The sequence below is a fragment of the Microchirus variegatus genome (assembly GCF_963457635.1).
Source record: "Microchirus variegatus genome assembly, chromosome: 7".
Lineage (NCBI taxonomy): Eukaryota > Metazoa > Chordata > Actinopteri > Pleuronectiformes > Soleidae > Microchirus > Microchirus variegatus.
In genome coordinates this window covers 14,242,051-14,255,817 of record NC_139808.1, presented here as the reverse complement: position 1 = coordinate 14,255,817, position 13,767 = coordinate 14,242,051, and the positions used below count along the sequence as shown (strand labels likewise).

Genomic DNA, 13,767 nt, shown 5'->3' with positions numbered 1-13,767 from the left:
AGCGCTGCTGTTCAGCGCAGGGATGGAGGCCTGACGTTCACGGATCATCCAGAGGACTGTGTGTGTGTGTGTGAGCTGAAGCAAGCAGGTGTGTGTGTGTGTGTCAGGGCAGATGAGCTGAGCGTGTACCTGCAGGCTGCTGGAAGCTGGAGCGGGCCGCTGCTGAGGAGGGAGGCAGAACACGCCCTGACGGAGAAAAGGTGGACGCGCGCTCTCGGGGCCCCCGATCACCGCGGAACACACAGAGGCGGAGCTGCGCACCTGAGCACCAGCTCAGCTCCAATGCACCGCCGCGGGCCCGCAGCTCCACCGGACACCTACCAAATGAGATCGACACGAGTTTATTTCCACAGACGTCGCTTTGCGCCCGGGAGCTGCTTTATCCGCGCCTGTTGCTCGGATCACCTGGAGATCCCGCGGGACTCCGCCGAGAAATAAAAGAGCAGAGAAGTGAAGTGGCCCGAGCACCATGAGCAGGAAGACGCGGCGCTGGATTTTACACTTTTTCCTGTGCCTTGGAGTAGTTTACCTAAAGATCGGGTGAGTGAGTGAGAGAGTGAGAGAGTGAGGGATGTTCCACAGGTTGTCTTTACGCACAGTGTTCCCGGGGTGAGAATGTAAAAGTCAGGGATGTCGCTGGACCACATGCAGTTGTCATACGCCGTGCTTGTTCACACACAATGCGGGGCAGCCCGTGCTCACATGGAAAGGGAACTTGGCTTGTAACCGGAGGGTTGCGGGTGCAAGTCCCTAACCAGGTTAAAGGGCTAGAGTACCCCTGAGCAAGGTACCTAACCCACATTGCGCCCCGGGCGCGCAGCTCCTAATTCTAGGTGGGTTTCTAGTAGAGGATGAGAAGGAATTTCCCTAAGGTACTTTTTAATAAAAGTACATAGATATAATAATTAGAGAAAGCACTTAGTGTTTTACTACACACACACACACACACACACACACACACACACACACACACACACACACACACACACACACACACACACACACACATCCATCAAAACGCCATTTACTTGATTTACACTGACAAATGTGGCCAAAAGCACGCGCCACTTTTGTAACGTGTCACCTTGTGTCGCAGAGGTCTGTCCACGGTGGTTGCGCTGGGAGCGAGCATCATCTGCAACAAAATCCCGGGCCTGGCTCCTCGTCAGAGGACGATCTGTCAGAGCCGGCCCGACGCCATCATCGTGATCGGAGAGGGGGTTCAGATGGCCATCAACGAGTGTCAGTTCCAGTTCCGACACGGACGCTGGAACTGCTCGGCCCTGGGAGAGAGGACCGTGTTCGGAAAAGAGCTCAAAGTGGGTACGTCGCACTCTGATGTGATTTTAATAAATGAAAAAAATAACACACACACACACGCACACACAAAAACAAGCAGGCTGTAGGCCATGCAGCAGAGACTTATTCTGTGAGGTCTCGAGATGGAGCTTTTCTGGAGATTGTATTATGTTTTATGGTAAAATATTCTAATTATATATCACTTTACTAGTTTTGATGACCCCTCAAAGCTATAGTCTCAAATGTATTTAATTAGGGCTTTGCACGTGTACAGCGCAGCTTTGTTGACACATAAACCATGAATCATTGTTAAATGAATCATCAGTATACTTTGAGAATGATTAACTGGTTTGTGTTGTTGGTTAAAAAAAAAAAAAAAAAAAAAATCAAGTTTTCAGCTTCTTAAATGTAAATATGTCCTAGTTTATTTGCTCCACGTGACAAAGAAATCTTTAAAACTGTGTCATTTTAGTTTGTGGACAAAACAAGACATTTGAGAACCTCATCATTTCCAGATATGAAAAACACAGATCAAAATTTGTCAACATTTTACAAACCAAACTCAATTAACCAGCGAAATGATTGACAGATTAATCAATGAACAGTACTCCCATCAGACCCATCAAGAGTGGCCCTTTTTTAGTTTAGTAACATACACTGCTTTATGCATCTAAAAACTAAAGATATTGTATGTAATAAAATCATTTTGGGATGCCTAAGGGGGCTGAGTCATGTTATTTATTAATTCTTTTTAATAGCTACTCTATGTCACACCAGCAGGTCGATAACTGTACGCTGCGCACAAAAAGGTTATCAGAATTAAACGTTTCAAATCAGGTGATATTGATAATTATGGCGATAAATGACAGAAAATTTAATAGAAGTTGAAGAAACTGGTTAATTGGGGATTTAAAACATGTTTATGGAAATAAAGAATGAGTGTTTGCATAAACATCCATGTAATTTAGACATAGATATATTGTGTATTATTCATTATAATATATTGATTAGGGTGTTCTCTCGATCAATTAATTGCTGCTTTGTCCATAAAACGTCAGAATGTCAAAAATGACAACAGATGTCTTGTTTTGTCCACAACTAAAGATATTCTACTAGTGGTTAATTTATAAAATATTTCCTTTTGTTGAAGAAAATTAAATTGTGCTCACTAATTATTGTGATGTTTTATCAGCAGCTACAGGTCACAAACAGAACATGCTTGTACTTACACCTTTTATATCATGGGCTATTTATCACTGCATGAAGCTTTTACACTAAAAAGGGCTCGAAAAAAGCTAGAAAACTGCTCTTAAAATGTCCACAATTAGTCCCTGAGAGAGTTTCCTCCAAGATACACAATCGCTGACCCTGACAAATGTCTGAAAGCCCCGAGAGCTCCGACTCTAAGAGCATCTGCTCTCGGTGGGAAAATAAACCCCCAAGATTTGAGCGTACATGTGGAATAAGTCCGGAGGCGATACTCCAAAGACACCACAGTGGAAATAAGTGGAAAGTCAGTTTTAAACACACTGGTATTTCACTTCCACTGTCTTGTCCTGTAAGTTCATCCCGTCATCTCTCTCTCGCTCTCCATTCAGACAAAAACAAAGCCTTATTCCAGTTAATGCCTCATCTTTATCTTAACCCAAACCTAAACACAACTCAAACCTGAGCCCTAAACCCTAAACTAGACTACTGTTCTTGACAAGGTCAGGGTTAATGCCAGAAAAAGCCCCGAAGCTGAAGCGGGGAGGTAAGAAATACAAGAACACACACGTGTACACGCACACACACACACACACACACAGTCATCTTTCACTCCTTAGTGTCATTAGGGATTATGGTTCACATAATCTTATAATGATTGCTACTTTGCACATTAATATAGTGTATGAATCGTCAAGCGCACTGAAGGTTTGCAGCAAAATAACAGCTGCACGATGAATAGTTTGATGTGCAAGTGACTTCTGCACTGACAGTTGTGTTAAGATGAAGCACTGGGACCTTATGTCTGCTGCTCATTATGAGAGCAAACATGTGCATCATAATAATAATAACAATAATGGGGTAAAAACAGGGTAAACGGGTAAACCAACGACTGACTGTTGTGATTGAGTGTATTCTGCTTGCACAAAACATGCAGACTGACATGCTCTTTATCTGCTCTCAGCTGAATGATCATCATGTATGTGTTCATAAAATAACCCCCCCCCCCCATCCCATCCCTTCAGGAGCTTCAAGTTCAGACAAGCACTTTCTCCCAGGTTTACAAAATCTCCCTCCAGGTTCTGCAGCTTTGGCAGGGGGGTGTTTTACTGCGTGTTTCAGTAGAGCAACTACTAAAGGCACAGCGATGCGATGGATTTACACAAATCTCAGTGAGAGGAGATAATTGCAAATTATTGAGGCATTGCCAAAAAAAAAAAAAAAACAAAAAAAAAAACCTGTTCAAGTTAGAGGACGAGGCTGATTTCCAGGTCGGCTTGCGCTGCTCGGATCTTGCTGCCTTGCATCGAGCCTGCCTCGATCTATTGTTTTGTTTCAGCAGACTGGAACACTGATACCTGACAGAATACATAAATTCGGGACTGTTGTTGGCCGCATGGCAGCATTTTGGCTTTAGGTCAGCGTATCCTTCCCGTCCACCAAAGCTGGCTACTGAAGTGTGGGCACTGGCTGCTTGTACATGGACTGAAAACACACAGATCACAGAGTTTATTGCAAGTGATGTAACCGTTAATATATTTGGTTTACAAATGTAATGCTAGGGTGGCTGCTGCGCTTGATGATCAGGTCTGCTTTGCCTTTAAATTATACCCTTCTGAGGTCGTGCACCGCTGTGAGACATCAGCATAGATTCACATCAGTTTGTTTCGACTAAATTTGATTTCAGCTTGAGCTAAAAAAAAAATAATAAATAAAAATAAAAAAGTGACCATAAGAGCTTCTGCGCTGGTTTAACCGTTAAAGATTACGACTTCATTGGAGCATTTTCACAACCTTTTTGGAGGGTTTCCACGCATGCTCCATTTTAATTAAAAAGAAAGAAAACACACTTGACCTGCAGGAGTCAGATTTATGGAGTGGAAATCCATCTATGTAGGGAGGCTGTGCATGCCTCTCAGATTCACCTCCTCAGGGCGGATTCTAGTGTGATGGCAGCTGGGACCAGAGCCAAAATAAGGCCTAAACATTAAATATGTTGTCTTCCACTGAATGGTCTCTTTATCCATCATATGTGATATATAGAAAGAGTGTTAATTGGAGAAGTTATTAAATCATACAAATCCTGACGGTTGCAAAAACTACTACCTGCTACCTGGTAAACGGCTTCCTTTTTCCTCTTTCAGGCTTTATTATATTTTCTACACGATTCACAACTCGGTATCTGTTTATAAAGAGGGCGTGATTAATGAATTAGACTTGGCCTGACTCGTGTATTTTTGATTTGGTTTCAGGGAGCTATGTCAGGTATGCGAGGAGGCTCGGCAGAATCTGAGGTAGTGATTGTCAGCATTTGTGATTGAAAAATGTTATTTTTCCTCTTCATCGCAGGCAGTAAGGAGGCCGCGTTCACCTATGCCATCATCGCTGCCGGGGTCGCCCACGCGGTCACCGCAGCCTGCACCCAGGGTAGTCTGAGCGGCTGCGGCTGTGACAAGGACAAGCAGGGTTTCTACAACCAGGAGGAAGGCTGGAAGTGGGGAGGCTGCTCTGCAGACGTCAACTACGGCCTGGAATTCTCCAAGGTGTTTGTGGACGCGCGGGAAATTAAGCAGAACGCCAGGACTCTCATGAATTTACATAACAATGAAGTGGGACGCAAGGTATGTTTGGAACACTGGTATATTTGCGTTTATTTATTTTAGCATGTTCCACATCATCATCATCATCATCACCAGTAATAAGCCAAGACCAGATTCTCACCATGTGAGACCAGCTCTAAGGTTTTAAAAAACAATTAAAAATGCATCAGCGATGCACGGATAGACATGTTCAGGCTTTACCACAAACTCAAAATCACACACATGGACTGCATGGTCTAGAGCCATGGTTCTCAAACTGTTGTATGTGTACCACTAGTGGTACGCAAGTTTCAGCTGGTGGTACTTGGAGGAAAATCAGAAACACTGTTCTACTGCATATACCAGGTTGTCTGATTGGAGTGGAGCTGAGGAATTTTGACCACAGTGCGTAGAAAATGAAACCAAACAAACAAACAGAAATTAAATAATAATAGTTAGCGTCACCTCATCTCTCGCTCCATCTTAATCTAATTTCACTATACCAGTGTCCAAGATAGTTGGGAAGCTCAATATTTTCTCAGAGAACCACTGATCTAGAGCACCAAAGCAAACAAAATTGTTCTTGTTGATTAACGTGTAAAATAAACAACAATGACCAGTTGATTCAGGAAATGTATTCTTATTAATGAAGGTGTAGCTCAGAGGCCACTTCATCTCACCTCACCTCGGCTAACTTCTTCATCACTGTGGTAGATGTGTGCCCTCTGCTGGTACAAATGAAACCGAAATCGTTAGATAATTTAATAACACATCTTTAATTGGTCTCAAGGTTAATCATTAACTTTCCTATTCAGGACAAATTTGCTCGACTTGAATCTCGTTATTACATTTTAGTAATTCATAAAAAAAACCAGTAGTCTGGAACAGTCAGGGGATCGGTGAGTTCGGACAAACTAACTGACAGATTTGGGAAAGATGACTTTAAAAACACACAGTAACTTAAACTTTAACTAGCTATATTGTGGTTAACCAAGTCAAACAGATCAGCGTTAAGCTGATATAAAACAGAAACGTCCTTATGTGTAGAATATGATTATTGTTTTCTTTTCTTTTTAAAAAAAAAGAGAGAGCCCCCTATACCAATAAATCAATGGGTTCGGCTGATGGATGGTTCTTCTCCATATAGTGTCTAGCAATGGCATAATAATCTAGCAAGTCTGAGATTAAGATTTTGTTTGTTCACGTTATGATTATCGTTATATTTATTGAGGTTAAGCGAAACCGTCTTCTAACACTGAGACATGAACAACATTTAAATTTCTAATTTGTTGAATGACTTGAACTTTTACTTGAAGCTACACAATGTAGGATTTCCTCTCGGAGTCCCTTCATAGTTGGTAAACGGTATTGTTTTTGTCGTACGAATATATGTCGTGCTGTGGCAGTTGCTGGTCTGTGAAACATTTCAGGCACAGTTATTTATACATAAATTCTGACAGACAGTTCCTCCAAGCACCACGCTGATGCCAATCGTCCACGTCCACTGTTTCATTGACACCCAGAGATGCTGAGCTTCCCAGAAAGTGGCGATTTAGCCGCATTTATCTTATCACTGTCTCGCTCACCGCAGTGAAACAAAGCTGTGCTCTCTCATAGAGATCAATTGAAGCTAAACCTCTACTGGTTTTAATGGGACGTGCTGCTGTGGGAACGTACGAGAAGAATAAACAGCTGATTCTGAACAAACTAGCCATATAGTTGATCTGGTTCAAGCAACCTTTTAGTAAAGAAATGTAAATAAAACGATACATATTTGACCATTTATTTTATGATGTTCTAAAGAAAGCAGAGCTTCTCTTGCTGTCATAAAGCAATCGCCTCTGATCTTTGGGGTAGGTGAGGGTACCATGACTGGTACAAACAGAGCATCTACCAATCGGTGTTAAGTGGTTGTTTACCATTTTGTGTCAAACCCTGTGAGAGAATTGACAGTCAGTTCAAAGACAAAGTTTCTCAGTGCAAGATTGCAAAGAAGTTGGGTCTTTAATCATCTACAGTTTATAATGTCGTAAAAAAGGATTCAGGGAGTCGAGGGAAATCTTGGTGCATGAAAACCCCTGCTGACGTTGTGTGAACGTTGAGCCCTCAGGTGGTATTCTATGAGAAACTGTCATGCGACTGTGATGGACATGGCCACAGAGGCTTGGAAGCACTTTAGAAACGAATAGTGATGAACGTGAGCCGCTTTCCGCTTCCACGCACTGTCCCGCTGCTCGTGGAAGTACCTCAGTTTCACATTGTGTGACAACCCCCCCTTCTTCTGTCTTCTCTCTGCTTTTACCGCATCTTTCTCATCACGCCAGAAGAATGAACATTAATTATGTCTGTGTTTCATACATATGCCAATTTCTGAGGTGAATCCTGCGCAAAAAAGTTTTATAAATGAGGCCCCAGGACGATACAAGAGCGTATGAGCCAGACTCTGATTTTGTTACCCACTGTACAGAAATAGGGAGCCAAAACATAAATCACTACAAATTGCATGGTCATCCACAAAGTGACCCCACGAGAGAGCAGTTTGTTGGAAGAAGACACATAATACTACATCAGTGGAAGTCTGAGGGTAAACTGTGTGTGCTCTAAGATGCTGCTGCGTTTATGGCCACTTTAGCTGTAACATATCTGTCCAGAGAGACAGAGCTGCTATTTGATTTTGTATGCACAACAGAATTCGTGAGGAGTCTGTGGCGATTCAGCCTTCTTTTGACGTCTCATTTGAAGCAGCAGTCATACTGAGAGATGTCTCAAACATTTATTTTAATAGGAAGTCACATTGAGACTGAGAGTCACATTAAAAATCTATTTTTCAAGTAAGAACTTATAAATAAGACCCAGTTGACTAAGGGATTATTTCACCCAGAATTAAAGACAGAAACAACATGGCTGAATCCAGAGCAGTTCATTTTTGGACTGAGGTGGAGACCAAATCAATGATCTGTCAGCTTACAGAAATGTATATTTTAAAGTTAGAAAGACACAGAATGTGCTTGTAAGCTGGGACAAGGACAGTAGTCAAGTTAAATAATGCTCCCACTCCAGCTCAACTTTACTTAACTGTAACACAGAGGAAATGTCACCTGTGAGTAAAGTTAGCATTCCTTGCAAAATGGAAGGAATGATATGGAGTCTACAGCCAGAACACAGGCTGAAACCTTAGAAACACCTTTCAGAAGTAATTTAATGGCTGGATTAGAAAACAAACCCCAAAAAAGAAGGAAAATTATGATCATAACATCTTATGTTAAACTAAATCCCAGAAAGTAACCCACAAATGGACTGGAGAGCATCCATGCAATAACAAATGAAGGCACTAACATGGAATCAGGTTGTGTAGTGGTTTAACCATAGGAACAAAATCTGGTTTAAGTGTTCCAAACAAAATTCTATGATTTTTAAAGTGGCAGTGGAAGACACAAAACACGTTCTCATTTATATTATAACCGACTCCATGTACCTATGCAAAGCTACAGTTTGGAGAAGTGAAACTTATATTGGCAAATGGGTTGGGGCCGAGGCTCCAGTAGGTCTGGAAACTTAAGTGGGAAAGCAACACAATCGCATGTGATTATGTGCCATTGATGACCACATGATGATGATGATGATGATGCACATAGAATGTATAAGGTACTTCACTGATCATTCAAATATCTTTGTCAAGTGTGATGTGATTCTGTTGGCCCCATGTTTTTCACCCTACGGCATGAGGTAGACGACACAATCAAGAGAAGGAGAAAGAGGGAGACCAGTGGCTACCACCCCACTGATCTGGATCATAACAAAACCACATAGACATCTGTGCAGAACTTCATATAAGTCACTATATCAAGTTAAAGTGATACCACTACAGTGATCGATGAGATGAGACTTAAAATACAGGTCAGGAGAAAGTCATGCTTGGCAAAGCTTAAGCTCAACTGTGAAACTTCTGACGCCAAAACACTGCTAGCATTGCCAACCCACCCCAATGTGGAACTCACCGAATGAGCTGTGCAATCAAATCAAATCAAAGACACGGAAGACATTTTTGTGATCGTTTCTCAACATCGTTGGCTATGATGTAAAGCTCAAAAACAAGCTGGAAAAAAAACAGACATACACTGAGCGTCTGCAGCGAGTGACTCTGCTGTGAGGAAGACAGCTTTAGCCATGTTTTCGTCATGGTACAGTACGGCCTGGTTTGGAATGGTAAGGCCCTTGGTCAGGCTTGCCTTTCGACTGAGAACAGCGCATGGAAGTGGGAACGTGCTCAAAAGCCATTCACTTCATTTGAAAATAGACGGGCGTAGAAGAAACACCGGTCGCAAGGGAGCGACGATTTTGTCGCCCAGTCAGCGGACTGTCATTGGTCTAGATCCACAGCTATGAGAATTAGGAGGAAACTTTTCGCAGGGCCAGATAACATGGAAACAATACACAACTGTACTGACAAACACAGAGTCATGTAGAGCTGATGGGCTCTTTGTGCCCCACAGCTTTCCCATCAGACTACTTTTGAGGATCCGAGTGCGTTTTCAGTGTCACAGAGGCAATATGTGGTCTTGTCTTGGCGACAGGGTTGTTTAACGTGCGACGGTCAGGATTTAGTGGGAGACGGCTTCACACTGTACTTGAGGGCTGGCATCAGTCACACTGTGATAGTGTGTGGATCTCTTAATATGCACTTACAAAAGTGATAGCTCTGTAATTAGCGTTGTGAGGCTTTCATGTTTAAATGGAGATGATGTCAGAGTGTCGACCTTCAAATGTCATGAGAAGAATAAACAATAGTGTAAAAGGTGCCACGGGAGGCTTACAGGGGCTCTGTTAGACAAACAATGGCAGCTTCGCCGGTATCTCACTTCACTGAACTTCGTGAATTATATGTTTGTCAGATCTCGGGAGCATGACCACGCTAAGCTGTGTGCATCCAAGGCTTTTGACAATTACCCCACGAGACTCCAGAGAGTCTGAGGGTATATCAGAGTGGAATAATTAAAAAGCAGGGTGAGGCTTTTTAATACCAGCGAGGGTGAGGAGGAGGAAGGAGGGTAAGCTGATGTCATTCAGCCCGAGGCACACAGTGAATACCCCAGCTGCTTTTGCCAAACCCGCCAAAAGGTTCCACTCTTACCATGAAAAGGCCTTTCACTGCTGCCAGTGCAGTCACCATAAACATCTCAATGAAGTGACCGATTATACTGTCACTTCAGTCACAACAACTACTCATAAGTAATTGCAGTATACTGCGTGTCTGAATGCATCTGTTTGGACAGACTGATTTTCAGCTACCATAAACAAATCAACGATTTGTGGTTGTCATGGCTTACTGTTAGGGCTGAAAGAATTGCGGGGAAATATCTAATTGCTATTTTCTGACAGATATCACATCATTGCCCACTTTTTTTGGTTGGTTTATATTTAATTTATTAGAAGCACAAATTAGGTGATTTACCGGGACCGTTTACATTACAGCACCTTCATTTATTAATTAAAATATTGATATTTGCCGTGGCGTACTGATTATTGAATTGCACATGAAGGGACAACGATATCACTAAATCGGTCACTTGACCCAACCCTAGTGCTCTCAAACAGCGCTTCTAGTTGAAGATATTTCGCAGAATCAAACACACATGCCACTTAAAAAAAAAGGTAAAATTGTTCTTTGGGCCTGTGATCGTGATCAATGCTGAAGCTGCAATATCATATATGGCCACCATGCGAAAATATTCCTGGGTGCTCGAGGTAATTCTGATGAGATCACAAGAGCTACATTGTATTCCATGACTATTAAACTAATAAGGGATTTTTTTTTTTTAATTACACAACGTGCACAAAGTTGAAAAGATTGGTCCGCTTTTGTGCGAGTGGTTGTTTCATGTGCATGTGGTAAAGCTTTGAATGTTTCTTGTGAAAGAATCAAACCTGCATTGCTACTGGCCATAGAGAGACATCTTGAAGCAGCCCTGAGATCTCAGGAATGCCTACATTCATTTGGAATGCTAGAAAACTGTTGTCTCAACCTGTTGGAACTATTCATGCAATATCCATCAGTATTTCACCAAACTGATGTTTCCTAGTTCCTCATGATGGAAAGACACTAACAAACAATCTGTAAGAGATTGTGTGTAATGTTGCAATTACTAAATGTTTCTCCTTTAAAGTGATGTGTATTTTATTCAAGCAAAACTCAAAAAACGTTGTTTACTCGGTGTAGAAGTTAAAAATACACTTGAATTACCACCCAGAGAGTATGATCGGATGTCAAGAGAGGAACTGTGATATTGCATGAGGAAGTCAGGAGAGTGGCAGAGAAGTATGTGAGGGTGGTGCAGGACATAGGACATTGAGACAGTGGTGAGGTGAGCAGTTGGAGTGACAGATGGGTTCAAGGTGGAGGTGGGATTACATCAGGGATCAGCTCTGAGCCCCTTCTTGTTTGCAACGGTGATGGACAGGTTGACAGACGAGGTCAGAAAGGAGTCTCTGCGGACTATGTTGTTTGCAGATGATATTGTAATCTGCAGTGAGAGCAGGGGACAGGTGGAAGAGAGTCTGTAGAGGTGGAGGTATGCAATGCAGAGAAGAGGAATGAAGGTTGGTAGGAGCAAGACAAAATACCTGTGTGTGAATGACAGTGAGACAGGTGATACGGTGAATATTAGAGTAGAGGTAGCTCCTGCCTCTTTTCCTCTTGCCTGTCCAAAAGGACGCAGAGGACAGTTGGTGTAACAGAAGAGGACAAGATGGAGGCCGATCTGCTGCGGTGACCCCTAAAGCCCAATTTATACTTCTGCGTAAAGTGCTCTCCGTAGGTTACGCAGAGTCCTCTGCGTCGACGCAGAGCCTGTCGAAGAGCCTCTGCGTCGTCTCCGACTGCACGAAATATTTTTTAAGTGTCCGTCACTCCGCCAAGGGACAACGGAGACGGCAAGAGCTGCGATTGGTCCTCAGGACAGGCCGAGCGAAGCTGCTCTGTGCCGGCTCACAGTGCTCACCCGAGCGTTCACAGAGGCGGAGCTGATCCACGCCGAAAACGCAGCTGCCAAACTATAAATACGTCATATCTTAACACACACGGCACATGTTTAGACTCTAAATGGCCAATTTCTCGCCTCAAATTATCTTAAAACTGCGTTCCGTCACACAGAAAAGTGAGAAACGGCCACTGTTTCAACAACAACAGTCTTTCTCTCTCTTTCTCTCTCGAACACCATTGCTCACTGTAGCCAGAAGCACAACAACCTTGCGCAGCAACCCCTACTGATCGGGCGGGAAATTGCAGCGCGTGTCCATCACCACGACGCAGAAGTATAAAGTCGGATAACGCATTATGCAGTCGGAGAAGTATAATGTGGCCTTAAATGTGAACGGTGAATTAAAAGACTTCAAAAACACGTCATGCGACATTAGCCTTTCAAAAACCACATCTAATCAGCTAATCCATTTAAGTGAACATTTGAAGAACAACTTGAAGATTCAAGGATTCTCTCGAGTCAAAGCATTCACAAAATAATTTTTAAAAAAAGATAGTGACATCACTGTGATCTCAAATTTTGACCTGTAACTACCAAGATTTAATCAGTTTATCCTCAAGTCAAAGCAAATGTTTGGGCCAAATTTCAAAGGTTTGAAGCTCAACTTCAATTTAACAAGGTTTGAGTACTTTTAACTGCATTTTAATTTCCAGTATGAAAATCTGCTTCATCTGAATTTCTCCTCTGTTCTAGGTTCTAGAGAAGACCATGCGCCTGGAGTGCAAGTGTCATGGTGTGTCAGGGTCTTGCACCACCAAAACATGCTGGACGACGCTCCCAAAGTTCCGTCAGCTGGGATACTTTCTCAAGGAGAAGTACAACCACGCTTCACATGTGGAGCCGGTGCGAGCCAGCCGCAACAAGCGACCAACGTTCCTGAAGATCAAAAAACCACATTCCTACCGCAAGCCCTTGGACACAGAGCTGGTCTACATTGAGAGGTCGCCCAACTACTGCGAGGCCGACCATCTGACCGGCAGCATGGGGACGCAGGGTCGTCTGTGCAACAAAACGGCCCAGCAACCCAACAGCTGCGATCTGATGTGCTGCGGCCGCGGACACAACACGCATCAATACTCGCGCGTTTGGCAGTGCAACTGCAAGTTCCTGTGGTGCTGCTACGTCAGATGCAACACATGCAGCGAGCGGACAGAGGTGTACACCTGTAAATAGAAGTATTTACTGAAAGCTCCACTGGGACTGTGCGCATATTTCAGAATGCCAGTGCAAATTTGCCGCTGTATTGGACTCAACCGATGAGCTCATAAATGTTACGTCTGTTTCTTACGATACCGTTTCATAAATTCTCTGCAGCCAACACTGCTCAGCTCAGACGCTGAGGATATTCTTTTTTTTTTTTTTCTAAACTAATTATTTATTCAGTGAGAAAACTACTGATCATTTTGACATTTCATTGTCAGGTGGGGTTGACACTTGTTGTATAGATTCCTGACATTTTATTTCAAAGTATATTCACGTGCACTTAAGAGCAAAGAGATATGTTTTTTTTCTTAACACAATAACGTAAACACTGGAGTTTTCACAGCTGAATGTGACCGACAGATCTGGGAACCTGTGGCTTTTTGTCAAGCAGAGGAACACTACACTACTGATTGTGGACTCAGTTTAATAATATTGTTCTACAT

The 13,767-nt window shown here is 42.8% G+C and overlaps 1 protein-coding gene across 1 annotated transcript; it reads left to right on the top strand.

Moving 5' to 3' along the window:
• Positions 1–469: 469 nt before the first annotated feature.
• On the top strand, positions 470–13,294 carry wnt7aa (wingless-type MMTV integration site family, member 7Aa; the record flags this gene model as incomplete). The annotated part of the gene is made up of 4 exons (XM_083892824.1): positions 470–540; positions 1,097–1,323; positions 4,855–5,126; positions 12,815–13,294. 4 exons carry the CDS (start codon positions 470–472, stop codon positions 13,292–13,294), a joined length of 1,050 nt encoding a protein of 349 aa, XP_083748950.1.
• Between the last annotated feature and the right edge of the window lie 473 nt (positions 13,295–13,767).